This window comes from Bacillus rossius (genome assembly GCF_032445375.1).
Source record: "Bacillus rossius redtenbacheri isolate Brsri chromosome 4 unlocalized genomic scaffold, Brsri_v3 Brsri_v3_scf4_1, whole genome shotgun sequence".
NCBI lineage: Eukaryota > Metazoa > Arthropoda > Insecta > Phasmatodea > Bacillidae > Bacillus > Bacillus rossius.
The window spans coordinates 9,106,611-9,133,398 of NW_026962010.1; the positions used below are offsets into that span (position 1 = coordinate 9,106,611).

Here is a 26,788-nt window from a genome sequence, read left to right on the forward strand (position 1 = left end):
TGTCTTTACTAAATTCAACTTCTGCATTCTCTGCTCTATGTACTATTTTAAATACAATATCTATGACGAATGTTGTGTTTTGCCATTGGCCTAAAATGCAACCAATTGAAATGGAACAAGATTATTGTTGTGAGTGGGGTTTTTTGTGGACCTATGACGGTGTCAACAAAAATTGGTTCTCGTAGTATGTTGGTCATAGAAAGGGCATTTAGTTTACTTTGACCAAAGAAATGATACGGTAGTAACAGACGTGCTCATATTTCTTAAATTTTGTAAAGAAAATTACGGTGCCACTCTGACATAGTCGATATTGTGATCATGTAAGTTGTATGCTACGTCAAAATGACACACAGCTGTATGGCTTTCATTTGTTTACAGTGGAAAGTATTTAGGTTTTGACATTTATTATTTTGTTGTGCTTTATTTTGCAGATTTTCCGAACAACTATTTTCGAATCTTTCCGCAATGAGTGACGAAGATTTCGATCTGTGCCAGTGCGAACACATTACTCACCTACGGGCTATGCAACGTCTACTTTCTCTGGTAATTATTTGTGAACCTTACATATCACTCACTTGCAGATTTAACGTTGAGTGTGCCAAATAAGTAGTGGCCAATAAAAATGCCAGTGAATCCTGCTGAGTGTTTAGAATTGTCAGTGTGATCTGATGCAAGGCAAACTAATGTTATTTAGGCCATGCCTCAATATAAACAGCAGTTTAATTGAGAGTGATATTTCGCATTTTCGCGAAAGGGTTATTTCATATGTTGCGCTCTGATCTCGCTATTTCCAACTGGGACGATGAGTTATCAATGGTAAACAGATGAAACATGTAAAGATAATAGAGGTGAAATTTCAGTAAATGTTTTAATTATGCTTTCTTGTAGGAATGTAGACAACTACATTAACAATGTGTGTAGCGTTTGTAGTTGGAAAAGTCTTGACACTGAATTCTTGAAGCCTGAGATAAATATTGGTATGAAATTAATTAAACACATCTTAATTTAAAATTAAGTACGATTTACATAAAATACACACTTGCATTAAAATAAAGGTAAATATGTAGAGTCGTGGTATATGCGAAAAAAAATCCTAAAAATCCGAAAATACTTTTATTCTATGCTCTTTCACTTCCTCTTTTCAATAAACCCGGCGGAGATAAGAAATTCCAAATACTTTAGGAGATATCAAATTTTTATTTTCCATCACAATACCTGTGCATTCATGCGGCGATGACCATTGTTGCTTGTTTACGATTATGATTTTTTTATTTTCGCGACGTAGGTAGAACGACTACATCATTTTCTACTAATGGCAAAGGAATTGTACCCGCCTCTAACGTAGGTGAGTTTTTAACGTTTCAAATTTTAATGTTTTATTTGTTGCGCAAGTAATAAGTAAAAAAAAAAAAAATTACGTGTGTTCTTACCGTTCATCCTTTGTCCCGGTTTGTTAGGTCAGGTCAGCTACAATTTAAATTTTTTTAAAACTAAACAACCATTAAAATTAATTTATATTATTTTTAATGTCTGCTTAGTTTGAAAGTATTAATAATGTAACTGACCTGACCTAATCGACCATTTTAATTAATTAGGCATTCACGAACGGTAAATAAAGATGCACATAAAGTTCTGCCATTCCCGATTACACCCGAACAATTTACCTTCGGCCAACCTTGGGTTTATTTATTTATATTTATATTTATATTTCTCTGTTTATTTTAATGTAGCTATACTAACCTAACTAACCGTCCATAGTGTTTTAAAGTGTTTTAATGTAGCTAACCTAACATAACATAACTATAATAAAAGTATTTTCAGATTTTAATAGATACTCCTAAACAAGCAACAATGTAGTCGTTCACCTACGTCGCGGAAAAAAAAAATCATACTCGTCTCGTAAACAAGAAACAATGGTGGCCGCCTGAATTCACAGGTATTGTGATGAAAATTTAAAAATTCGATATATCCTAAAGTATTTGGAATTTCTTATCTCCGCCGGTTGATTTGAAAAGTGGAAGTGAAAGAGCATAGAATATAAGTATTTTCGGATTTTTAGCATTTTTTTTCGCATATACCGTTACCCTACATATTTACCAAAATAAATATTTCATTCCCACATTTCACAGATTGACACGTTTGTTAGCTGGCAGCAGTGACTGTCCCATGAAAGGGGTGATTGGGGCAATTTCCTGCTCCCCCCATTTACCCCTAGAACTGTTAAAGGGTACATTAAAAAATACTCTTCAGGACATCAGAAAAGCATTTCTTTTCAAAATTTCTGATTTCTCATTTAACTTGGAGGTAGGTATTCCATACATACCACACAAAGTTCTCTGATCATTTGCCTCTCCCCTTTCCCTCCAATGCCCCTTCTAAAATCTCCCATCTTAAAATTCGTAGTGTCCTCTCCTGGCTGGTAGTATCTTCAAGTTGCAGTTGTAAAGAAACATCGAGAAAGTTATGTAGTTTATTGCTCTTGATTGCTTTTGCTCTTTCACATTCTCTGAGAAAAATCTAGACAAGGAGAAATTGCTCTCTCTGATGTAGTTCTGATGTGAATGTAAGAGTGAGAGAACTGTTTTGGCCAGTTAAGACACTGCTTTAGTATGCTAGGAATTATTTATATTAGTCTTTCTCAGTAATATCTTCACATAAGCCTACTCATAATAAGTCATTTTCTAGAGTAAGTACTTAAAAATAAATTATTAACATTTTGAAATTGGCATTTTTGAGTTCCTCTCATATTATTCAATTATTATGTTAAACATCACTGTGATATTTTAAGTAGATTACCATTTTGAAAACTTGGTTTGGTAATGTTGGCTTCATTAAAAAAAACTTTACATGTACATATTAGAAAGGTTGATTACCATACGTTAAGACAACTACATGAAAACTGTTAAATAATGGGAATAGTTGGTGTTTGTGTGTTTTAAATTTTTATTTTAAATCTAATAAATAAAATCATTAAAGATGAAAATGTATTACAATTCAAAGAAAATTTGAATGATAGAAGGGGTCAAATATGGTCCAATTCGCTGAAACCGCTAATGAAATAGTAATTGAGAATTAACCAAACTTGAGTTTGATTCTAAGTAGCTGCAACAATTCATGTTATCTCATTATTTTTATTTATTGTGCATACGTTACCATCCAATGAGGGTTTCCTATGCCATGATTAAGTACCTGTTTTTCTGGTCCATTTGCCCACCTGATTTAAACATTTTGCTCAATTTTCCGTATGTAATGGTGTGAGCGTAAGAAACCAGTAAAAGGTTCAGAAAGAGTGAACAAAAGCCAAAAAAATTATTAAGGTCTTTGTGATGTCAGCCTCACGAAAATTGATTTTGATTCTATTTTATCACGTGGGGCAGTGACAAATCATACATTAACTTCCGAGGTCATCGTTTCCTTCCATCATTTGTTTTGTGTGTAATTTTTTTATGAATTTAATTTTTATAATGGTATTTTATGTGGAAATATACCTACCTATATTGTGTGCCCTGTGCTTACACAATACAGGTGTCAACCACGTAGGTAGGTAATTATATTTTATATATTAATACAATGATAAAAAATTTCATACACTACTTTTTTCCACTGCCTTAAAATTGGTATCACAAATTTATGTGGAGCTTTTTTTCTTAGCTCATCATAAATATAATACCAGTTAATTTTGATAATTTTTGTATATTTTCATAGGTTCTTTTTTGTGCTACTTCTGTATGATTATCTAAAAGTAAAATAAAATTAATGGAACTGCATTTCAGTCCTGCCGATAATTATAAACTCACCAGTGACAAGATTTTGTTGTGGCATTGTGATTCCAGTATAATAATCCTTAACTTAATACACTTAGAAAGAAAGCAACATAATATAATCTAACAAACTTTTACTATCTGGTTCATTGATATCCTTTATTTGGATAATTAAGTGTTAATACATTTCATTTATGTTAATTATTGTGAGTGTATTTTTGTCTAATTGTGTGCCAACCATTAAAGGCTTCATCCTGTTAGTTGGCATGTTACAATTACAAATAAATAAATAAATAAACCTAAATGTTAATGTTATGATCTTAACATTGTTTAAATCAAAAAACATTGTAGTTAGTGTTTTTTTCAGCACAATAAAAAACTTTTTTTTCTTTATACCAATCTTTAGCTTTAGTCAAAAATTTATTTTTAAATTCTAGTAGTTTCTTAAAATTTCTATGTTTATTTAGTGATTGAACTGTCTGCATATATTATAGAATTAATATTAACATTACATAGGTACTAGAAAAATCATTCTTAATTAATAACATATCACTATTACAAAACCTTGTGATACACCACCAACCCCACCACATTTAACTTATTTTACATTTTGACATTTTGATTATATATTAAAAAAAAAAAAAAAAACTAGTTTTATGCCACTCTGACAATAAATATTTCATTTAATTATTATAAATGTGAGGTGGGGAATTATCAAAGGCCTTGCTTATCTCACATAGAGTGGTTGTTGCAAAGAAATCAGCTTCAGAAGCTGAGTTGAGTAAAGGTATTGATTGTATAGGTATTTACCCATCCTAAATCTGTACTGATATTTAAGAAATCACTTAAACTATTAAATTAAAATTATATATTATATTTGGACTTATGTAATCTAGAACTGTAGCAGAGACAGGAATTATTGAAATATATATATATAACTAGGTACTTAAAAGAAAGGTGCCTGAAGCCTCTTTTTTTTTAAATATAATTTTTATATCCAGGCACAAAAACTATTTTTAATTTATCAGGGAAAAATCCTTAAGTGATTATTAAATATTATTTAATTTAAGGGTGTGATGATTAATGGGTATGATTGATACTGTGAATTGTCATTTTTAGTTTCAAATAAAAATATACTGTTTAACAAATTACAGCTAACACTGTTCATAATTAATTTAGGCCAGTATTCCAATTTAGGTGTTGAATATGCTGCAACTTTTCCATACATTCTTTAAATGATTAATGCAATGGGAAGTTTCGATTTAATGCATTTTTTTTTGGACATACGCCATTGCAGTTTTTCACTGTTTGTCATGGAAAAATTCAAAAAATAAAAAATATAAAATTCAAAAATAAAAAAAAATAAAAAATATGAAGATAAAAACATTCACAGAAAACAAGACTGAATCAGCTGATGTCAGACAATCGAAAACAACGATGGAAATAAACAAGTTTATTGGACAACACAACAATGGCAGCAGTACAAAAAATGTTCAACCTCTAAATATCAGACAGGCAAGAATTCCGTTGAAGGAACTTAGTCATCAAAAATAATATAACAACACAAACAAACACAGTGGGTTAACAATGATAAGACAGATTAAATGCTGGCAGACAACACACCTGGACAACGCAGCAAACATACAAACACAACGATGAAGATGAACAAGTACTATGGACAACACGATGACGACAGCACTGACGAACACAGAAGATTTCCAGTGACAACAGTTGCGACGTTTCGGGAACTGACATTTGTTCCCATCATCAGGCACAAACAGACTGCAATGGCGTATGTCCAAAAAAAATGCATTAAACATTTTCCATAATCTTATTCCTAGTGCGTGATAGGACACAACCGGTCCCTTATTTGTAGGGAACAGATTTTTGTGTATTCATTGTCAATCTGTTGCCCAAATTCTGCTCAAGCACAGATCTTACTTTTTCATTGATTTTGTCGAGATGGCTGACCCACATCTGGCGCCATTAACACGCATAGTCACTTTCTTGAACATCGGGGGGGCGTACCAAGCACATTGATGGGGGGACTTCTATCTCTAGGATTTTTTCTGTAATAATTGTATCGATGGTTGCGAAATGTCCGCTAGACTGCATTGGAGCCAGTTTCCAGCCTCGTGCAGGGTTCTGTTTATTAAAGTAGTTGCTTTTCTGTTAACTTATTGGTATTCGATCTGGACATGTTCTGGAAAATGGCCCGCGAGTTAGGTTACTGTTGTTTCCCAACAAGGCAGTGCTTATTCGCTACCTTACCGCAACACTAGTTCCTTGTGTGTCTGTCTGGTTAACATTGATGGTATAGCCTATTCACTATTTGAATCTTATGGCAACTGGGAGAGTAAACTTTTTAGAGGACTTTTCCTTGTAACAAAAGTTTAATATTTTTTTTAAGCTCCCCAAAATTACATCATATCTACAAACCTTTTACAAACTTTTTTAAATAATTTAAAGTGAATAGTTTTTAAGGTACTTTTACATAATTGTCTGAATAATTTGTACCAATTCAAGTTACGGTTGTAACAACCCAGATTACATACAGCCTTCCCCATGCAATCCAGTAAGGATAATATTGTTATAAATTTTTTGTCATATTTTAGGTTAGATGTAAAGTTTTTCCTTTTCGAGGTTATTGTAAACGTTATTGTCCGGGCTTATTTTTATTTTTTTTATTCATAAGTTTACTTTTCTAGTTTGTTTTTTTTCGGTCTTCTTTGTGTGGGCAGGCATGTTGACATAATTATCCTTCGTTTTTCCACGACCGAGGCTTTGTTTCACACGCTAGGCATGTGAATCACGGTCACGGGAGTGAGAGAGAGAGAGAGAGAAAATTGCAGCGTCGTGGGAACAGAATTAAGCATATTGTGGAAGTTTCTGTTGCTATGCGCCGTGATTGGCTGAGAATTAAGTGAGCGAGCCCAGGTTACTGCCCGCACAAAGGGAAGGAAGGCTGTAAGCTTAGTCATTGTTCGAGCACCGGGCCGAGCGGTCGTGGCCGGGCGATGGCTCTCATAACATAATACTGTTCTGTTATTAAAGTACAACTTTCCGGCTACGGTCCGGGCAATGCCTAATAACCCTTTTTTTTTCTTCTTTCGGACATTTTAATTCATTAGAATTTTTTTTGAACGTAGTCGTAGGCAAAGCCCACAGCGAGGCGACAAAGGGTTTTGTCCAGCCGTCACTGCCCGGAACTTATCCGGGCAATATAATGTAATTCGTAATGAGTCTCCATGTTTTATTTTTTCTAGATGTACTTTTTAATTTTATTTTGTGTTCTGTTGTACGGAATATATTGTGATTTTTATATGAATTAAAAAAAAAGCAGGTAATACATCGAACATTATGTATGAATTACTTCGTGACCTGCTACCAACCTGTATGTACACTCATTACCTAATTTTGAGCTAGCCGGAGATGGTGATTGGTAACATGCTAAATGCAGCACTGAATTTCACTGTTCACGTGTGCATATCCTTTTATCTCTTTTCTGTTGACTATTTCTTTTATGCTTTCTTTTTTACCCCACTTTTTCTCCTTGCATCTATTCCATGGTGCCATTTTTGCAGCTGAAGTCAGTGTATGTTACACACCAAAACAATGTGGTGTTGCCAGAACACAGATAGGCTATTTCCTGTTAGGTTGGCCAATATTTCCTATTTCATTTTTAAACTTCCCATTTTTATAATATAGTGTTCATAACAATGAAGAGTATGACCTAATATTGTCTGTAATGGTGGATGATTTTCTTTTCATTGATAAAACTGTCGTCCAGGACATAGGTTCTTTACAGATAATCAATGTGTATCAAAATCTGCAATCTTGTGAAATTCCATAGCATTGGACTATGGTTATTTTGAATGTTGAAGAATATTTCAGTGTATAGCTATCAGATGTCTCTACTGGATAAAATATTTATATTTGTTACATTTTGGACTATGGCTTTTTTTTCCAAAACCATTCAATTGTTGCGTTGTACTAGTGGTTTAGTTCTTCCATTTTATTTAAATGACTAACGACCCGCCCCGGCTTCGCACGGGTGCAATGCTGATACTAAATATACTACAGAATGTCTTTATATACAACGTTCACAGCTCTCTGGACTCTGTCTATCCCGATCTTGGCTGAGGCGAGCCTCACGCTCTACTGAGGATTCTCTTTCTCTCTCAGCTCTATGTCTATCCCGAAGTTGGCTGAGGCGAGCTTCACGCTCCACTGAGGATTCTCTTTCTCTCTCAGCTCTATGTCTATCACGAAGTTGGCTGAGGCGAGCCTCACGCTCTACTGAGGATTCTCTTTCTCTCTCAGCTCTATGTCTATCCCGAAGTTGGCTGAGGCGAGCCTCACGCTCTACTGAGGATTCTCTCTCTCTCTCTCAGCTCTATATCCATCCCGAAGCTGGCTGAGGCGAGCCTCACGCTCTACTGAGGATTCTCTTTCTCTCTCAGCTCTATGTCTATCCCGAAGTTGGCTGAGGCGAGCCTCACGCTCTACTGAGGATTCTCTTTCTCTCTCAGCACTATATCTATCCCGATCCTGGCTGCGGCGAGCCTCACGCTCTACTGAGGATTCTCTTTCTCTCTCTAAGCTCTATATCTATCCCGAAGCTGGCTGAGGCGAGCCTCACGCTCTACTGAGGATTCTCTCTCTTTCTCTCAGCTCTATATCTATCCCAATCCTAACTGCGGCGAGCCTAACGCTCTACTGAGGATTCTCTCTCTCTCTCTCAGCTCTATATCTATCCCGATCCTGGCTGAGGCGAGCCTCACGCTCTACTGAGGATTCTCTTTCTCTCTCAGCTCTATATCTATCCCGAAGCTGGCTGAGGCGAGCCTCACGCTCTACTGAGGATTCTCTCTCTCTCAGCTCTATATCTATCCCGATCCTGGCTGAGGCGAGCCTCACGCTCTACTGAGGATTCTCTCTCTCAGCTCTATATCTATCCTGAAGCTGGCTGAGGCGAGCCTCACGCTCTACTGAGGATTCTCTCTCTCTCTCAGCTCTATATCTATCCCGATCCTGGCTGAGGCGAGCCTCACGCTCTACTGAGGATTCTCTCTCTCTCTCAGCTCTATATCTATCCCGATCCTGGCTGAGGCGAGCCTCACGCTCTACTGAGGATTCTCTTTCTCTCTCAGCTCTATATCTATCCTGAAGCTGGCTGAGGCGAGCCTCACGCTCTACTGAGGATTCTCTCTCTCTCTCAGCTCTATATCTATCCCGATCCTGGCTGAGGCGAGCCTCACGCTCTACTGAGGATTCTCTTTCTCTCTCAGCTCTATATCTATCCCGATCCTGGCTGAGGCGAGCCTCACGCTCTACTGAGGATTCTCTCTCTCTCTCAGCTCTATATCTATCCCGATCCTGGCTGAGGCGAGCCTCACGCTCTACTGAGGATTCTCTTTCTCTCTCAGCTCTATATCTATCCCGATCCTGGCTGAGGCGAGCCTCACGCTCTACTGAGGATTCTCTTTCTCTCTCAGCTCTATATCTATCCTGAAGCTGGCTGAGGCGAGCCTCACGCTCTACTGAGGATTCTCTCTCTCTCAGCTCTATATCTATCCCGATCCTGGCTGAGGCGAGCCTCACGCTCTACTGAGGATTCTCTCTCTCTCTCAGCTCTATATCTATCCCGATCCTGGCTGAGGCGAGCCTCACGCTCTACTGAGGATTCTCTCTCTCTCTCAGCTCTATATCTATCCTGAAGCTGGCTGAGGCGAGCCTCACGCTCTACTGAGGATTCTCTTTCTCTCTCAGCTCTATATCTATCCCGATCCTGGCTGAGGCGAGCCTCACGCTCTACTGAGGATTCTCTCTCTCTCTCAGCTCTATATCTATCCCGATCCTGGCTGAGGCGAGCCTCACGCTCTACTGAGGATTCTCTTTCTCTCTCAGCTCTATATCTATCCTGAAGCTGGCTGAGGCGAGCCTCACGCTCTACTGAGGATTCTCTCTCTCTCTCAGCTCTATATCTATCCTGAAGCTGGCTGAGGCGAGCCTCACGCTCTACTGAGGATTCTCTTTCTCTCTCAGCTCTATATCTATCCCGATCCTGGCTGAGGCGAGCCTCACGCTCTACTGAGGATTCTCTCTCTCTCTCAGCTCTATATCTATCCTGAAGCTGGCTGAGGCGAGCCTCACGTTCCGTTGACGATTCTTCATCTCTTGCTGAACGTGCTCTTCTGGCATTTACAGTACAACCTGTGTTCGAACGATGACTTCTTCGAGACATGACTTTATAATTTCTGTACAAAATTTACTCAGTTCTTGTTTGAACTCACACTGTAAAACTATACGTATGATTATGAACAAATTGCCATATAATTAGTATGTGCTGCAGTAAAAAATATTTTACTTACTATTCGTTCGACTAAAAACAAAAGATAATCAACAAATATCAACAACAAAAGATACCTATTCTTCTGTTCTTTTTTGAACTTAAATACCTTACCTTAAACTACGATTTTCGTTAATTAAGTAAAAAATATTTTACTTACTATTTGTTTGACTAAAAACAGAAGATAATCAACAATTATCAACAACTTGATCTATCTGGTAGGGTTCAACCAGCGTTTGCAATTTAATCGCAAAAAAAAAAAATGTTTATTTACATCACATTAGAAACCTCAAAAATTATCAGTGTTTCTCTACTATATTATGCATGTATTATACATATAAATCTTCCTCTTGAATCACTCTATCTATTAAAATATCTATACATCAAAATCCATTGCGTAGTTTTAAATATCTAAGCATACATAGGGACAGACAGACAGCGGGAAGTGACTTTGTTTAATGCTATGTAGTGATTATTGATATAATGTTAGGTTGTGATTGTTGTAGGCTGAAAGATGTAAGCTTTAACTTGCCTTTACAACATTTATAGCTTAAATTTAAAAAAAATTTTTTGTTTAGCTGATTAATTATATATTGATATATGAATTGAGTATCAGTTTTTAAAATTACAAATTTCTAAGTCCTTTTGGGTGAACATTAATATTGGAGTAATATCTTCATGACTACATTTCACAGGTTGGAATTACAGTGCCAAACACAATTTTTTTGTTTTGCATGTAATTTTCTGTTGTGATTTTTTTTTTTTTTGTGGAAGAGCACCATAGCATACAACTGAGTATTTTTATTTTTACATTTTTAAGATCACACTGTTTGCTTGTTATAAAATAAACAAAATTCAGTGTGTGAACAGTCCTGACAGATTCAGCAGGTTTTTAAGTATAATTTTTATTGTTGCAGCTTCGGCAGTCCCAAGGTTATTGCACGGACACGGAATGTGTTGATCTTGGTAAGTATCCTACTGCAGATTTGTTTTAAGTTAATTGAACAGCTGGCAATACTGATGTTGCAACCAGGCAATTAAAACGGCATTTCCAAATCAACACTAATATACTAGTTGTATATAATACCTAATGTCTGATCAGGGGAAGATAAGGCAACGGTACCAGTGTCAACATACTACCATATTTTGTCTTCCTCTAATCAAAGTTTTCAGAAGCAAAATTAACTATCTAGTTGGTAAATGAAAGTTATTTATATGCATATGTGTGACATGAATTTAACTGGAGCTTATTTTTAATGGGCTATTACAGAAGACAAGTTAAAAGGCTTGAGACTTTGTGACTGTCCAGACTTCCCCAGCTAGCTATGGTCTGAATCGCACATATGGGAAGCACTTGCAAAATTATGGTGTCCTGCTGGTAGAAAATTTTACAGTACAAAAGATTAAAACTATTAATGTTTTTATTTTGGATTACTTTTTGTTTAAATAAAAGTGTTTTTAGTGAAATTTTTCAGATTTATTACACTTGACTGGTAATTGTCACATCATCCATAATTACATAGAATTGACACAGTTCCTGATGACTCATTGCTCTGCACAGAATAAATTTATTGCATGTCAATAAAATGGAATAATTATTCAAAGTACTATTTCTTTGTCGAAGAAAATGTCCCGCAGTTACTTCTGATCGTACAGTACTACTAAAGAAACACTGTCCTTAGGACAGTGCAAATGTTTACTAGTGCCCTGTCATTGGCTTATTCCAATGACTGTGGTCAACGAATATTCAAAATAATTGTCCAAAACGAGTTCTTTATCAGAGCTGCCTGAACCACCGCAGTTAAATTCGTCTCTCACATCAAATTGTTAAATTTGTGAGCCACCAACCAGCGCGACCTCGAATTACAACAGGATGCTATAATAGCATGTATTATTTCAGTGCCACTGCATCATGAACCTGCCTTTCTTTTTTTCCTTCTTAACTGAAAAAACTGTCCAATTTTCTAGAAACATAACCAACTACATAATACTAAATGTAATAATCACTGTATTAACACAATATTCAAAGGAAAATCACTTTTGTGCACACTAGAAATTAGTCACTATATTCAAAGCCTGTTAAAAAGTACATATAGTGCTAATGAAATAAAAAGTACTCAAATATCCTTAAAACCAATATAAAACATGACTATGTACTACATTACTGAAAAATATTATTTTTAATTTTACATTGAAAAATTTGTGAGTGCAGGGTTTCTGGAATTTCACATCATTAGCCTACTAATGTCTGCTTGTTACGTGGTCTATGATAGATATAGATTCTCAATGCGGATTAAATTAAATTTAAAAACATCCTGAAACTAATTTTCCAAACCCTACTAGTAAGACCACCAGATATATTCGATCTTCTAGTAGCTTCATGGAGCAGATGAATGCTCTTACCTTGTTGAGGAACTAATTCATTGAGAGTACTTATAGTACATGGTGCATACACATCCTCTTCTGGCATCTCTGAAATATTGTATCTAGGAGCAGTTGGTTTAATCTGGTTGGAGTTGGGCTCACCCATTGGCTACTTGTACTATCCCTAGTCCAATCACCACACCAGCGGACATGTCTCGTTAGCCTCCACCCTCCAGCTTAGTCTCTGGTTCAGTACGTGACCCTTGACCTCGTTTGACCCTTGACACCCACTCTTACACAGCGCAGTACAGTTTAACTGTTTCAGGAAAACTGTTACCCCTTGGATTAAGTGCCTGCCAATAAATTTTTGTCCTTGAGTTTCTGGTAATGTCAAGAAATTAGAAGGAGAGTAAAAAAAGTGTGGTTACTTGCTCCAAGTCAGAAAAATTAAAAAAAAAGAACTTTATCCAAAATGATTGGAAACAACATTAAAGCCATATGTTGTCCACGATAAATTCCTTCTATTGGTGATTCCACCCAAATATAAACCCCGTCAATCGCCAGGTCAAAAATTTTATAAAAAAGACTACAAAGTTCCCCTGAATTGCTACAACAGCTAGAATTATTGTCAAGAGAAGATGCAATTAAAGTCATTCTATCGGGCATCATCAGTGCTCCTATTTTCTCCTCGGTGATTCAGTATGTTTGGTTCGCATCAACATTGTCAGAGGAAAGTTCTTCATTAAAAACTTGACGAAGTATGCTGTCCATTGAATTATATTTTGGAAAAAAAATTTTTATAAAATTCTTTTATAAAATGTGCATTGTGTGAACAATATTTATGTTTTAAATGTTTTTCTGATAATCATTAAAAAGCAGCGTGTATAATTAGTTGCTAGAATTTTCGTAAATGTTGATTTTATTCGAAACCTCACCCAATTATGTTGTAATTTATTTTTTCTAAATATATTTAAATTCTGTAATAAATAATTTAATAGTGCATGAAATAAAAAAAATTTAAATAAAAGTAGCAGTGGGTATTGAACCAAAGCCGGCGGATTGCCAGACAATGTGCTTAGCCACTGTGCCACTCAGCTGACTTGAAAATTCACTAACAATATTCCCTAAACTCTACTTAAAAATCTTTAAAGAGATTTTTCTTTCTTCCTGGGGCCCACTCAGGCAAGATATTTCAGGATGTTAAAAAGGGCACATACCAGCTTCTACTCACACATTTGAAGCCAAATCGGTGAGACCCGACTCAGACCCTCCCCTTGTTCATTTTTGAATAATACTCCCAGAAGGAAACACTATACTTAACCTATCATAGTAGTGATTTTGTATAATGTATTATTACATGGTGTATGTTGAATCTTAAGTTCTGAACAGTGCGTGTGCATAGCAAGTAGATTGTTTCTCTTAGTCCCTGCATTGTCATGTCATTTGCTAGCTATAGTGGTGTACATAAGAATAACCTAACCCTTCTTAAACTGGAACAATATTAATGGATTGGTATTGTAACAATTAATTCAAGGATGACTTTGCCTTATTTAATATTTAAAATGATCATATCAGTTTGTGATTTGCAGTCCTCCTAAAATTATCATTGTACTCCACACACTATAAAAAGTTAATATTGTAGCAGAGAGGATTAATAAAATATGTTTAGCAATAATCAGTGACATATTTTAGATACTTTACATAAGTACAGTAATTTAGTGAACTGACATGCAGCAGTGAATAACTTAAATGTAAAATTTGAGTGCAACAAGATCTAGTACTATGATCTGTGAAAGTAATGTTTGACTACGGTGGAGTGAGCCCAAGTGTGCTCCTGTATTTACTATTTTCAGTATGTCTTGAAAGTTTTATTTCAAATTCACACTTTTTCTTCAGGATCACATGCGGTATTTGTATTTTAAATTGCATGTGGTATGTTTTGCAGCTATGTAGCATGTTACATTAGCTTATACTTGTTATTAATGTATTCTTTGGGTATTAACATTAAGGCTCTGTCTCATATTCCATGTTATTTAAGATTGTTGTCAATTCCATCACGATAGGTCTACTACATTTGTTGTTTGGTCACAAAATTTGTCAGATATGTAGTGAATGCTATCTGCGTGCTATGAAATGCCAGTGATAGTAATTATACTATATACTGTTAGATTACACTTAGTGAGTATCTGGTGACAAAATTTGCTACAGACATAAACTACCATCATGATAACTCTACAGGAATGATAGAAATGACGGACATGGCGTGTGGGACTGGTTGAGTGGCAGGCAGGTGAGCGTGGGGTGTGTGTTCCTGCAGTGCGTCCAGGAGAGTTGCCGAGTGCCGAAGGGGACTCTCCCAGCGGCTTCGTGATGCTCGCAATGTGCTGGTTCGCCCTCGCCCTCTTCCTCTTCTTCGCCCGGCCCAGGTCCCTCCGCGCTACTGGGACAGACGACAAGCCGCGCGACAACGGACAGGTACACCTTCGCCCGGCGACTGCCCTTCCCTTCGTGTGGCTGGAAACACGTGGGGCCATGTTTCCAACTATCCAATGTATTTGTAGGGGCATGCAGATTTTGCGAAAAGATTTCGAAACTCGCTGTAAGTTAAAACACTGTAGCATCGTCTGTGTTTCATGATTGGGTGAGTTTCTCCCAGGTACATATTGATTGTAACAACACCAATCACAATGATTCAGTGCGGAAGTAAACTCGTCCTGAGTGGCTCGGTCAAATAAGGCAACGACTTCTCTCGCAGACGGCCGCCAATCACAAGGAAGAAATCACAGGTATGGGTATACCTTTGTTGCAGTCTAATAGGCGTTCAGGTCTTTTCGCGAAAAATGCCTGCCCCTATGTATTTGTAATAAGATGCCAGCTGTGCGACAGTATTTATTGAACAGAACTACGTTCTGAAACATTTCATATCACAGAAACCATCTTTAATATATTCAAATCATTGCAAAAACATAATAATACAAAAATATAAGGTCCAGTTAATGTGTAACATATCATTTTTTCACCACGTGAACTTTGTGTGATCATGCTGTTTAAAGTTACATATTTCAATATGAATGTAAAAACCTAGGTACAGAACGAAATTTGCTGAACAGAAATTGATTTAATCATTCCATTGATGCAAGCTGTCAAATTCTTTAAAAAAATTTGCACATCTTGAATAACAATTTCATTTTTTACTATTTATGTCAAAATGCTTGGAGAATATGTTTTCCTCAAGTATAATATACCAGCTGGGAAATTCACAGTTCTACAGATGAATGAAGATGAAAAAAAGATAATACCTTATAATATGTGATGTTCAAACACAGATCATAATTATTTAAGGTGTTAAACACAACGTCTTGATATAATGAGATATTAAAGCACAATATTTAAGTGTAGAAATTAATTTCACTGCAAGTGGAGAAGTTTTGAAACAAAAAAAAGAGGTTTCCACCAGAGGGAGCTGGTTGAATGGTGAAATGTTGCAATCGCGAAACTGCACAGATGTGTGTTTCTACAGGTACCAACCTTTAAATACTTCTGCCGGTTTGAAATGGCCATAATGATAGCTGCTCAGGTGACCAGGGACAAGATAATTTGGTGAATTGCGATAAAACCAAAATAACACTGGAAAGGATGTCAATACACGATACACCACAATACACCGAAATGCAAGTTAAGACACCACAAAGCATTGAAATGTGATTAACATCATGAAACTAATCTGCATTTTGAATCTAAACTTAACTGTAATGACAGATATGTAATCTTTTAATTATTAAATTCACTGAGGGTAATTTATTTAACATGAAGTTTGTACCAGATTTTATGCGCAAAAAATTGGAAAAAGTTTACTTTTTAATTGTGCAACTCATATTATTTACTCATTTTTACATTACGACTTTAGTGCATTTTTCAAACAAAGGGAAAAAAAAAAAAAACATTTATTTTATTTGTTCTGAATAGCTTATTACAAATCATTATATTGTAAAAGTGCCTCATATGTCAGTCAAAATGACACTTTTGGAGAAATTAGTGTCATGGAAGATTTAAGTATCATATTTGTTCAGGAATACGCCATCTTGTTTAATAAACCGATTTCATAAAAAATAAAACCAATAACACCAAAATCTCCTGTTTTGAAAATGAAATCTGCCAGAAAATCTTGTCTTTAGAGATGACTTAAAAAGGCAGACATTGTGTGTCAGTATGAGATGAAGCAGATGACAATTTCGTACGTTGAGCGAGTTGCTCTTCGCTTTTGAAAACTATTCCATTTGCCAAAAAAAAGCAGGAGTGGCCTTACATAACTTCAGCAGTATGAACAGGAAGCACTGCTGACACAAAGGAATGACGAGCTGACATACCTATTGACCCGTCCTCCCCCCAACCTGTCTCACTTGACATGCACTATGTACTGCTAATGACCAGCCTTTCGCAGCTATTTTTTGTATGTTTCTCTTTTGTGTGGATTCATGTTACTTCCGAACAGCTCAGAATGCAGACATTTTTTTTTTATTTTGTTTCTTTTATTTGTTTTGAGCTTATGTATGTTATGACATCATTATAATACTAAATCTTTAGGTAGCGAAGTACAAAAAGAGTTAAGTTCCAACTTGTTCTTGGACATTGGCCAACATACAAGTTAGAAGTTACATACAATGAAGTTAAGGATAGTTTAGGACAGGTATTGTATTTGAAGCCAATATGACTAGCAGTGCTGCGTGTGGCGCACATTTCCTACTCCACACCTCCATGGCCAGTCAGTGATTAGACATTTCCTCTAGCATTGCAATGTGTTTAAATGGTCATCAGTGATGTAACTTTTTTAATAACCAAACTAAGTCTTGTAAATTTGTAAGACATTAAACAAGCCGAAAATACCACAGTAAATACTAATTAGTATAATTGAAACATTGCTACCCTTTAAATTTACTTTTCTGTAATAAATATAAACTATAAAATACAGTCTAAATGTGATGCAAGACTCCCCAGCCATCACCCGCACTTAAAATTATTTTATTTTCTTAGTTAATTAAATATAACCTATTGTAATTGCAGATCCTGTATTTTATCCTAATTCTTTGGATAAACATTATCAAACCAACATTAATATGATTGCAATGCTAGTAAAATGTAATGATTTTAAATAACATTATTATATTTGATTTTTTTTTTCTTTTCATTTTTTGAAACTTTATGCATTGTTCTCTAATAGTCATATTTTTTATACCATATTTTATGCATCAAAATAAACACTTAGCAAAAGTGCACCAAAATTACTTTGTTGACAATATTACCATCTTGAACCAACATGGGTCATTAAAACTGAGCACTAGTTTATAAAAAAAATTCTTAGCACATGTTGATAAAATTTTGCACAGAGTTTTATTAAGTTATTTTAGTTGCCTGTATGAAATATTGTATTTTTTCCCCTTCATTTAATTGAGGTATTTAATTATTAGTTGTGGTCATGCACTCACTACCAACAGATGTATTTATGAGCGCTCCATCATTAACTTATGGTATCGAAGTAACTAATGATTTTTTGGTGGTATTATCTGTCATTAGTGAACATCTGTCAACATTTATTCATCATTAGCTGATCAATGTGAGTTCTTAGGGTTTCGTGTGCCCAGTGATGATGATTTCACAATCAATTTAGTTCCGGTTGGTTCAGTAATCATGTTAAGAAAATCGCCAAAAAAAATGGTAGCTAAGGAACCTGATGGCTCTGTTGGAGCAACAATATCAGTAATGGAATAAGTAAATTGGAAAATCTTATAAATCTTGTGAAATCACTATGCTTGAAAATTGATGACTTGAAAAATGCAAATAAAGTTCTGAAGACTACTTGATTCTAGGACAGAAACATCTGGTATTTAGTATTAACTAAATCTGCTCCAACAAGAATTAAGTTTGAAAAACAATGATAAGAAAACTTACAGTCAAAAAACTAAGGAAACTGCTAGTAATATAGTTTTGAACGTGCAGCAACATCTGGTGATCCACTTACGGTACGCTGCAGTGAGTATCCCGAGTCAACAGCAACAATCCAAATAAACAATGTCAACGAACAAGGTTTTACCGTGGTTCAAAGCAAGCCCAAATTGAAAACTAACATCAATGAAGAAACCAAATAAATCCCTAAAGAACAGAACAAAATTCCTATGCAAATGGGCATTAGGAATAAATCTTATTTAAAAACAGTAGTAAAACCAAATTTAGAAAAACAAAAGCACTATTTGTTACCTGTTTCGAACCATTGACATTGTTGACTACATTGATATTGAATTGAATCGAATCACAATTGAAAGTAGCTAAACTCCTTATGAGATTTAATACCTATGCCTCTTTTCACATATCAGTATTGGAAGAAGATTTGTACAGAATCAGCAATTCTGTTTTCTGGCCTAATGGGTACCTCATCATAGTTTACCAAAATGTTAGAGGTTTGAGAACTAAATCTACTTTTTTTTTTAATTTAGCTCATTTACAACACAATTTGTCACACAGAAACATGGTTTAATCATTCTAGAATTACTTTACATTATTTTACTGACCACTATCCAGTTGGTTTTGTAGTTTCTTAAAAATTAATGTTTTTGTTTCAATTTTTAAATTATAATTCTTTAATTATTGTGCTAGTTCTGGAGTCCTGCCAGGAGGTGATCTATCGCCCTTGTTATTCATCATTTTTAATCATGATATCACTAAGGTTATAAATACGGTTTTTAAAGTTGCCTATGATTAAAAAATCTGCTAACTACTCCAGTCTGACATTGCTGAAATTGCTAATTGGTATATGTACCTCTAATCTTGTTGCTTTCAATAAAAAAAATTAAAAAAAACAATATCATGTCCGCTAGGAAATTTCACCCTATCACACTATCAGATATGACTATAAATAAAAACAATTCTCCATTTTCTGTCACTCCCTTCATTAAAGATCTAGGTCTCAAACTTGACATTAAACTATACTTCCACTATCACATTGATCACTTGACTTCCTGCTCGCATATAATATTAGCTTTAATTAAATAAATTACTTACCATACATCAAACATTGGATCAATTCTTTCTGTATATTTAGCCTTAGTAAGGTCTAAATTGGAAAATGGTTCCGTTCTCTGCAAAAAAAAAACCTCAATGAAACATGTAGTGACAAACTATAAAACATTCAAAAAAAAATTATTTAAAATTATTGATCTAAAAAATTTTCCAAACTCAAATGTGTAGTGTCTCTTGTTGAATGTAGAAAACTTAACAATCTCCTTGATAGGTGATACTGGTTTCCGATCACCTCAATTTCATAGAATGAAAATGTTGTCCCCCTCAAAGCCCTGTCTACGTGAAGTGGCGTTAAAAGGATGCCATTGTTCTGAGTTTGGGGGTCAGGTCGACCCTGATGACGCGACACTCCAGAAAAGAGCTGAGGGGAATATGAACGACGAGGTTGACCTGCGAAGGCAGTGAAGTGAAGTGGGTGAGTGATTCCGTGGTGAACATAAGTGGACAGCAAGCGACAGGCCTTGTTTGCGAAAACACCGAGCATCACGTGTGTGCGACAAATGAGTACACGGTACGAGATGAGCAGCAGAGAGCCACTGTCGAAGACAAGCTCCGGTGGGGAGAGCAAGTTGTGGACAGGCATTCGAAGTATTGTGATTTTAATTAATAGTGTAAATATTAGGTAGTAAATAAAGCTGCAATTAATTATTTGGGCTATCCTTTATTGTCCTTTATTATCCTACATTGTTTTTCACATGTCAAACAATATCCTTAAAAAGTCCCCAATTTATCTTTAATTGAATAAGGATCCTAAAAAAATCCTTAAATTTCACCAAGACTCCTACACTTAAAAAAAATACTTGTAGCAAGCAAGTCATGGATAAATTTGGTGTATTTCAAAGTTATTTTGTGTTCCAACTTTTCAGCAAACAACGTGTTGAGCATGTGCAATACGATTGACGAATTTCAGGATTTTAATTCGTAAAAACCATGTTGAATGGGTTTGGCTTATTTTGTATTTCACCTTTAAACCAAAAAGTTGTATCTTGTATTTATTGATAAAAGTAAATGTTAGGACTACAGAGTTCAGATGAACACTATGCTTGGGTTAGATAAGTGTTTTAGATATATTCTGGACAATAGCAGTGTATCTGTAAGAATTAAATGAACCAACAAAATTATTATTTTTGTGTATTAACTGTGTTCAACATTATTTTCTTGAGGGATTTCGCAATATTACAAACAATGTTCTACATCTTGATAGTGGTGAAGGTAATGAAGTAAATAGGTCTACGAAAACTCTTTAATTTTTGACTGCACAAGAGGGTACCAACCATGGAAGGTTCAAATTTATTTTCCAACCATCGTTACTGGAAAGCTGACTTGGCCTGAAATGCTGGGAGCTGCAGTATTGTGATCTACCGGCTCACATCTCTGCAAAAACACAGCACAGAGTAAATAAAGTACCCGTACAGAGTGGACACGTGATGCTATTGAATCCTTGGTTTTCTTCATAATTGTGCTACAAGATTGTAGACTTGACCAACATAAATGTGGTTTGTAGACTTGACCAACATAAATGTGGTTCGTCACGCTTTTAATTTACAAGAAATGGGTTACAAGCGTTATTCATAAACTGTGTCTCTTTAAATTTCTAAATGATATCCTTCTATGTAGGTGTACAATAAAGTCAAAATATGTATAAAATCTGTATGAGGAAAACTAGGGATGGGCATGTGAAATAGCAGCCCTGCAATTTTTTTTCTAGGGCTTTGTAACATTTTATGTAGCTGATAAAATGATGGGATAGTGAATAAAATAATATCAATGTTGTTTAGTCTTCTGTTCTTTTGGTAAAACATGCAGAGTACATACCAAATTCAGGCATATTTCACAAAAATCCTGATCATTGAATGAGATTCCTCTCAGCTAGCATGCTGATCATTTCACTACACCATGTTGTCTACATTTTGTCAAGATATAACATGTGATAATCTCTACTAATATTATAAATGCAAAAGTGTGTTTCTGTCTTTTGTAGCATCAATGGAGCAATGGATAGTTTATGGGCTGAAGCATGACATAGACTACGTATAATATATAATTATGCAATTCCATCTCTAAGGGAGTTAAAAGGGGGTAAATTTAGTTTTATAATAGAAAATCATAGGAGGTAGGTCATACAAACAATGAGTTTGTGTCATTCTTACATGTCTGCCACAGTCATTTAGTAAGGTTTGGCAAGTTTCTATTCTTCTCCGTGGCGAAACCCATCAGCATAGTGAAGTTCACAGCCGCTAGCGAACTAAAGGCGCTTATAACAGTTCATTTAATAACTTAAATAGACTGTGTTGCCTTGAATTTGGTGGGTCCGTCACGTCTTGCCTAAAGGGTTACCTGCCTTCACACAAAATGAAGCTGAAGATTGGCCTCGCGGTTTTGATGATGCGCCGAGATTGTGCAATCAATGGGACTTTATTTCACGTCTATGTTCTACAGACTTGAAGCTCGGTAGTGATGTTCCTTAAATTATGATGTGTTTATCTCAGGCAACGCCAGGTACTTTAGCTAGTAATTAATGAAAATTCTTTTTCTAATATTTACAAGTTGTAACAATATGCCTATTTAATTTTTTTTTTAAATAAATAAAGTGAAACACTTGATGTGTTAAATATAAGTAAAATTTAATAGCATGACTGGCTCGGTTGATGTGTGTTGCCCGCCCCAGGGCCCACAGGGGTCGCCGCCAGCCATCAACTGAGAGCCCGGCCGGCCGACGTCTCATCCACCAGGCCGCGAGACCTGACGTCGGCCAGATGCAGGGCTGCTAACCTCAGCGCTGGCGCTGACATCCCTCGGCCCGTCTCTCAAATGATTTATTCACTTGGAAATTCTTTGTCTTCCTTGATCACATTTTTTGATTGTTTTGTATGCACCAATCATAGTTATATTAAATGTTAGGGCTACAGATATATGCTATACCTATATTTTATAGGTATAGCAAACAAGTAGCAACATTTTCTGCCTTGGCTTTTTACAACACATAAGAAATATTTAATGTTGATTGTCATTTTAATGGGAATAATATGGTTTTGTGTTATCAGCCATTCTTTTTATTGCTGTATTGTTACTACTTATTTTAATTTAATGAAGCTTTGCATGTTGGAAATGATTTTTTTTTAATATTATCTCATTTTTTAATCACACGTATGTTTAAATTATTGTTATTAAACACATCACATTCCTGAATATTTGGACTGAGTGCAATAAATGGTGCTTATAACTTTTCACAGGTTTTGTTGGTTTCTTAAGTGCATGTTATTTCCACCGTGCAGTAATTTTAAGAGATGTATTTGACAACAATAAAGTTGAACAGGCTGTAAGCATTTAAGACGACATGAAGTGTGCGTGAGATTTTTATTAGTGTAACATTTAGTGTTTATTGTTACTTTTATTTTATTTCATACACTGTTAGTTGAGAGTTGTTTATATCATAAAAACTTGCTTTGAAAATATGTAGTTGAAGTAATATGTAACCGGTTAAATGATACACTGCCTTGCATAGGAAGTAAACATGTGGGAGAAACATTCGTAATCTTGATACTGGGCTGTTGTAACATTTTGCAGTAACCCAACATCCGAGATCCTTCACATTTTACTTTACCGTCAAAATATTACCACCATCCATTTATTTCCTGTGAAATGCAGTGAAAACTTTTTGGGCTTTATATATAGTATATATATATATCATTGTAAGTGTGTACTGTTGGTGTGTATATATGTATGTGTGTATATATTATATAAAATAATTTAACTTTAAATTTTGTTAATTTTTCAAAAATTAATCTGTTGCATTTAATTTTTTTTAAAAACTGTTAAATGTCAGTTTTTTTTAAAAACAAATATCACATTTAATTACTAAATAGGTATTAATGTGGCCACTTGGTTGAGATGCCAAATAGTTTTCACAGCTTTTTAAAACTTGTTTTAAGGTGAAAATTTCTAAAAGTAAGTTTTCTTTTGAGTTTTAATTTTGAAAAATTTTGTACACCTTATTGTAAGTTAGTAGGATAGGTACACACATATCTTAAATATTACATCATATGGTTAAGACCCGTAGAGGCTATGAATCATGTGAAGCATGAGTCATTCTCACCCTTAGCACCATCATGCATTGATAACTTGGGCACCCAGCCAGGCATGGGCTGAACAGTTTACCCTGGAAACCTTCATACAAGGTCTCCTCAATGCTGCAGCCACATGCCTTCATGATAGATGGGAGTAGTGAATACATAAGTCTAATACGCAACATTATACTAGTGTTTACAGTAAATACATTGCAAAGAATGATCATAATTATATGGAGACTGGAAGAAAAACAGTAAAGGAAAATTTGTTGATGTTGACTCTCCTGATGTTTCTCATAATTGCAATAAATTAGCATAATATTGAAATAACATTACTGAAATTTTAATCATGATTAAGTATATTAAGAGCGTTACTTAAGAAATATTTTCATGAAACATGAAAAAAAAAAAAAATATTTTGTAAGTGAATTCACAACCAATTTTTAAATCATTTGGACCCTTAAACGTTAAATTTGAGTAGGATTACTTGGCTTGTGTACTAGGTCGCATGAAAGATACAACTACGAGTCTCCCCTTCAGTGCAAAAAAATACTTTATTGAAGTGAAATATATAGTTTTATTTTGTTAGCATTTTATGAGTGAAATCATCACTGCTTCTGTAGCCTCTGAGCTAGTAGAAATGAGCTAAAAGCTGTGCAGGAATATTGTTCAATAAGCAGCACCCAGCAAGACAGTGGTTAATTGTTTTTTGGAATTGGGATAAATTTTATTTTAGCCTTCGAAGTTACAGTAGAGCAATGTCAGAACAAAAAGTATTATTTTTATATTCAAACAACATATTAGAAGTATGTTATATCATATACTTAAATGATTTTTTTATGAATACTCCTTTACATTTAAGTATAATCATGCAAGGACTGACAATTTGTAGGTTGTGATATTTCAATCACAGTACCTAAAAAGCAGTTCTGTTCATCTCAAAAAAAAATTCTCGATCTCATCTTGGGATTAATTTTTGTCTCGTAAATTTGTGAGAGTACAGTAAAAGTTTGATTTAACAAAGTTTTTCAGGGTCATAACTAACACCCACATTATAAACTAACGGCCTGACATGTCATAATCCAGATTGTTGGATAATAAATTATGTTATGAGAGTTATTTTTATTATTACCTTAATGTCTAAACTAAATTAAGTAAAGAGTCTTATATTTTTATTCAACAATTGAATTCAAACTTGTCTTAAGCAGTGACTGCCCTACCATAAGTTTATGTCTAAACATAGTGAAGAGAGGGAAACTTTGATACGTAGATGTTGGAAAAACATTCAGCCTCAAATGTTTTGACACACCCTGATGTTTTACTGGTAGAATATATATAGCAACCAACTGGATGCCCACCCATCCTTAAGCAGTGACAGCCAGCTAATATTCAGCTTTTCTCACATTTATGTATTTTTGTGATCATATAATATAAGCTGCTATTATTTTACAGTCTGGTCTTAGGACTTAAAACTTTTTTGTCAATTAACTTAAGGGGAGTAAATCTCTGACAGCAGATCACGTTTTGCCTCTGGTTCGATAAGTAAAGGATAAAGTTAAAGATAAATCCTTCTATTCCTTGCCATTTTAGTGTTGTTTCAGATGTATAGTCCTGCAGTATTTTAGTTGCCAACTACTCCAGGATGGCAAAACAAAAAGTTTAATTTATTTCATTTGTAAGTAGGAATCCCAAAATGGTATGTTTTCAAGTGGCAAAGGAATTGTATATAGGCAGTCCCTCTAAGCATCGTCGTCATGAATCGCGAGACAGTTTTGTGGCAGTGTGTCTTTGAATACAAATAAAATAGAAGCTGGAAGCACAACAAAATTGAAAAATTGTTGGCTTGGTTAAGAAAATTCAAAATCAAGCATCAAGTTAGAGCCATCAATGGTTTTAATATTAAATTTGTTTACATAGTCCATTGGTAAAAAGTTAACAGCAATAAGTACTAAATTGATATTTCCTGCTTATAACATTTTTTTTTCCTTATATCCCTTTGAAATACATTATAACAGGGTTTTACTGTTAACAAACAGATACAATAAACTGTTCTAATGTGTTGGGATGTTGAGTTTGTGAATGTTTGAAAGTTATATCTCCATTGTAATACTATAAAACTGTAACCTAAAGGTTGAAAGAACAAAATAGAAGTGAAAGAGAAGGAAGAGAGTAATACAGCTCCATAAACCTAACCCATGTTGGAACTAGTGGCAAATGATGAATTTAACTCTGAAGGAAATACAAAATTTTTAAAAATTAAATGCAGCAAATATCAATTGTGCTGTGTACGACAGAATGCGCTCTAGTGACCGGTTACCTCAAAAATGTTTGAATAGATATTCAAAGGCTATTTGTTGCAAATGGTGTGTAATAAGCTACATATTTATAAATCGGATATAGTATACATACATACTTTTATTTCCTCACTGAATTTTTATGTAGTTAGTAATGTCATGCTTTTTATTTGAATTTATAACCAAAACTTTCTGTTATGGACTGTGAACCAGTACATATGTAATTAAGTAATTATGAAATGAAGTACAGTACATTAGTAATTATTTGTGAAATGAAGTAGGTTTTACCATTGACACCTTAAAAAGTTACTATTATAAAAAGATTTGTATATGTTGTAAGAATAAAGGTGTGATAATTGAGCTGAATATTTGTTTACTTGAGTGTTAATACTTCTGCTGTTAAAGGTATGGTGTATCAAAGCTCACTCATAGACTTTCAGGTTTCCAGCAACACACTAATTTGATGGGCCTACAAAATTTATTTACATACATACATACATTTTTTTCAAACTTCAACTTTAAAAAGAAACAAAAATGTTTTTTTTTTCTTTTGTGCAAGAATAACAAGGTTTGAATTAAATGATTTTAATAGACGTCTTTTTAATTAAAATATACTTGTTACCAAAAAGTATTAACTTTGTGACATGATGGCAAAGCACAATAAATGCCTCATGCAATACAGCACACAAGTGGTAATTGTCATAAATTTCCCTAAATGTTAAAAAGTGATTAGCTAGTTTTGTTTATAATAAAAATTACTGTGTCTGATAACTGTACTTTAGCTGTGAAAGTTCAGTTATATATTTGTTTCTGCTGGCACAATCACTTGACTTCAAAATGATAGAATATAAGAAATAACATTTTTTGGTCAAAAGATAA

The 26,788-nt window shown here is 34.7% G+C and overlaps 1 protein-coding gene across 1 annotated transcript; it reads left to right on the forward strand.

The window, feature by feature from the left end:
• Positions 1-84: 84 nt before the first annotated feature.
• LOC134541700 (small integral membrane protein 14) lies at positions 85-26,275 on the forward strand. Its single transcript, XM_063385341.1, has 5 exons — positions 85-320; positions 432-543; positions 11,031-11,079; positions 14,795-14,952; positions 22,217-26,275. The coding sequence occupies exons 2-5, from the start codon at positions 466-468 to the stop codon at positions 22,247-22,249; spliced, it is 318 nt and encodes a 105-aa protein (XP_063241411.1). The 5' UTR covers positions 85-320; positions 432-465; the 3' UTR covers positions 22,250-26,275.
• The last annotated feature ends 513 nt before the right edge of the window (positions 26,276-26,788 follow it).

Excerpts from the sequence above, each read along its gene's own strand:
- LOC134541700 (XM_063385341.1), top strand. The coding sequence starts at position 466 with ATGAGTGACGAAGATTTCGATCTGTGCCAGTGCGAACACATTACTCAC. Across the intron at positions 544-11,030 it reads TGCAACGTCTACTTTCTCTG|CTTCGGCAGTCCCAAGGTTA; the intron begins GTAATTATTTGT and ends TTATTGTTGCAG. Across the intron at positions 14,953-22,216 it reads AGCCGCGCGACAACGGACAG|GGCCCACAGGGGTCGCCGCC; the intron begins GTACACCTTCGC and ends TGCCCGCCCCAG.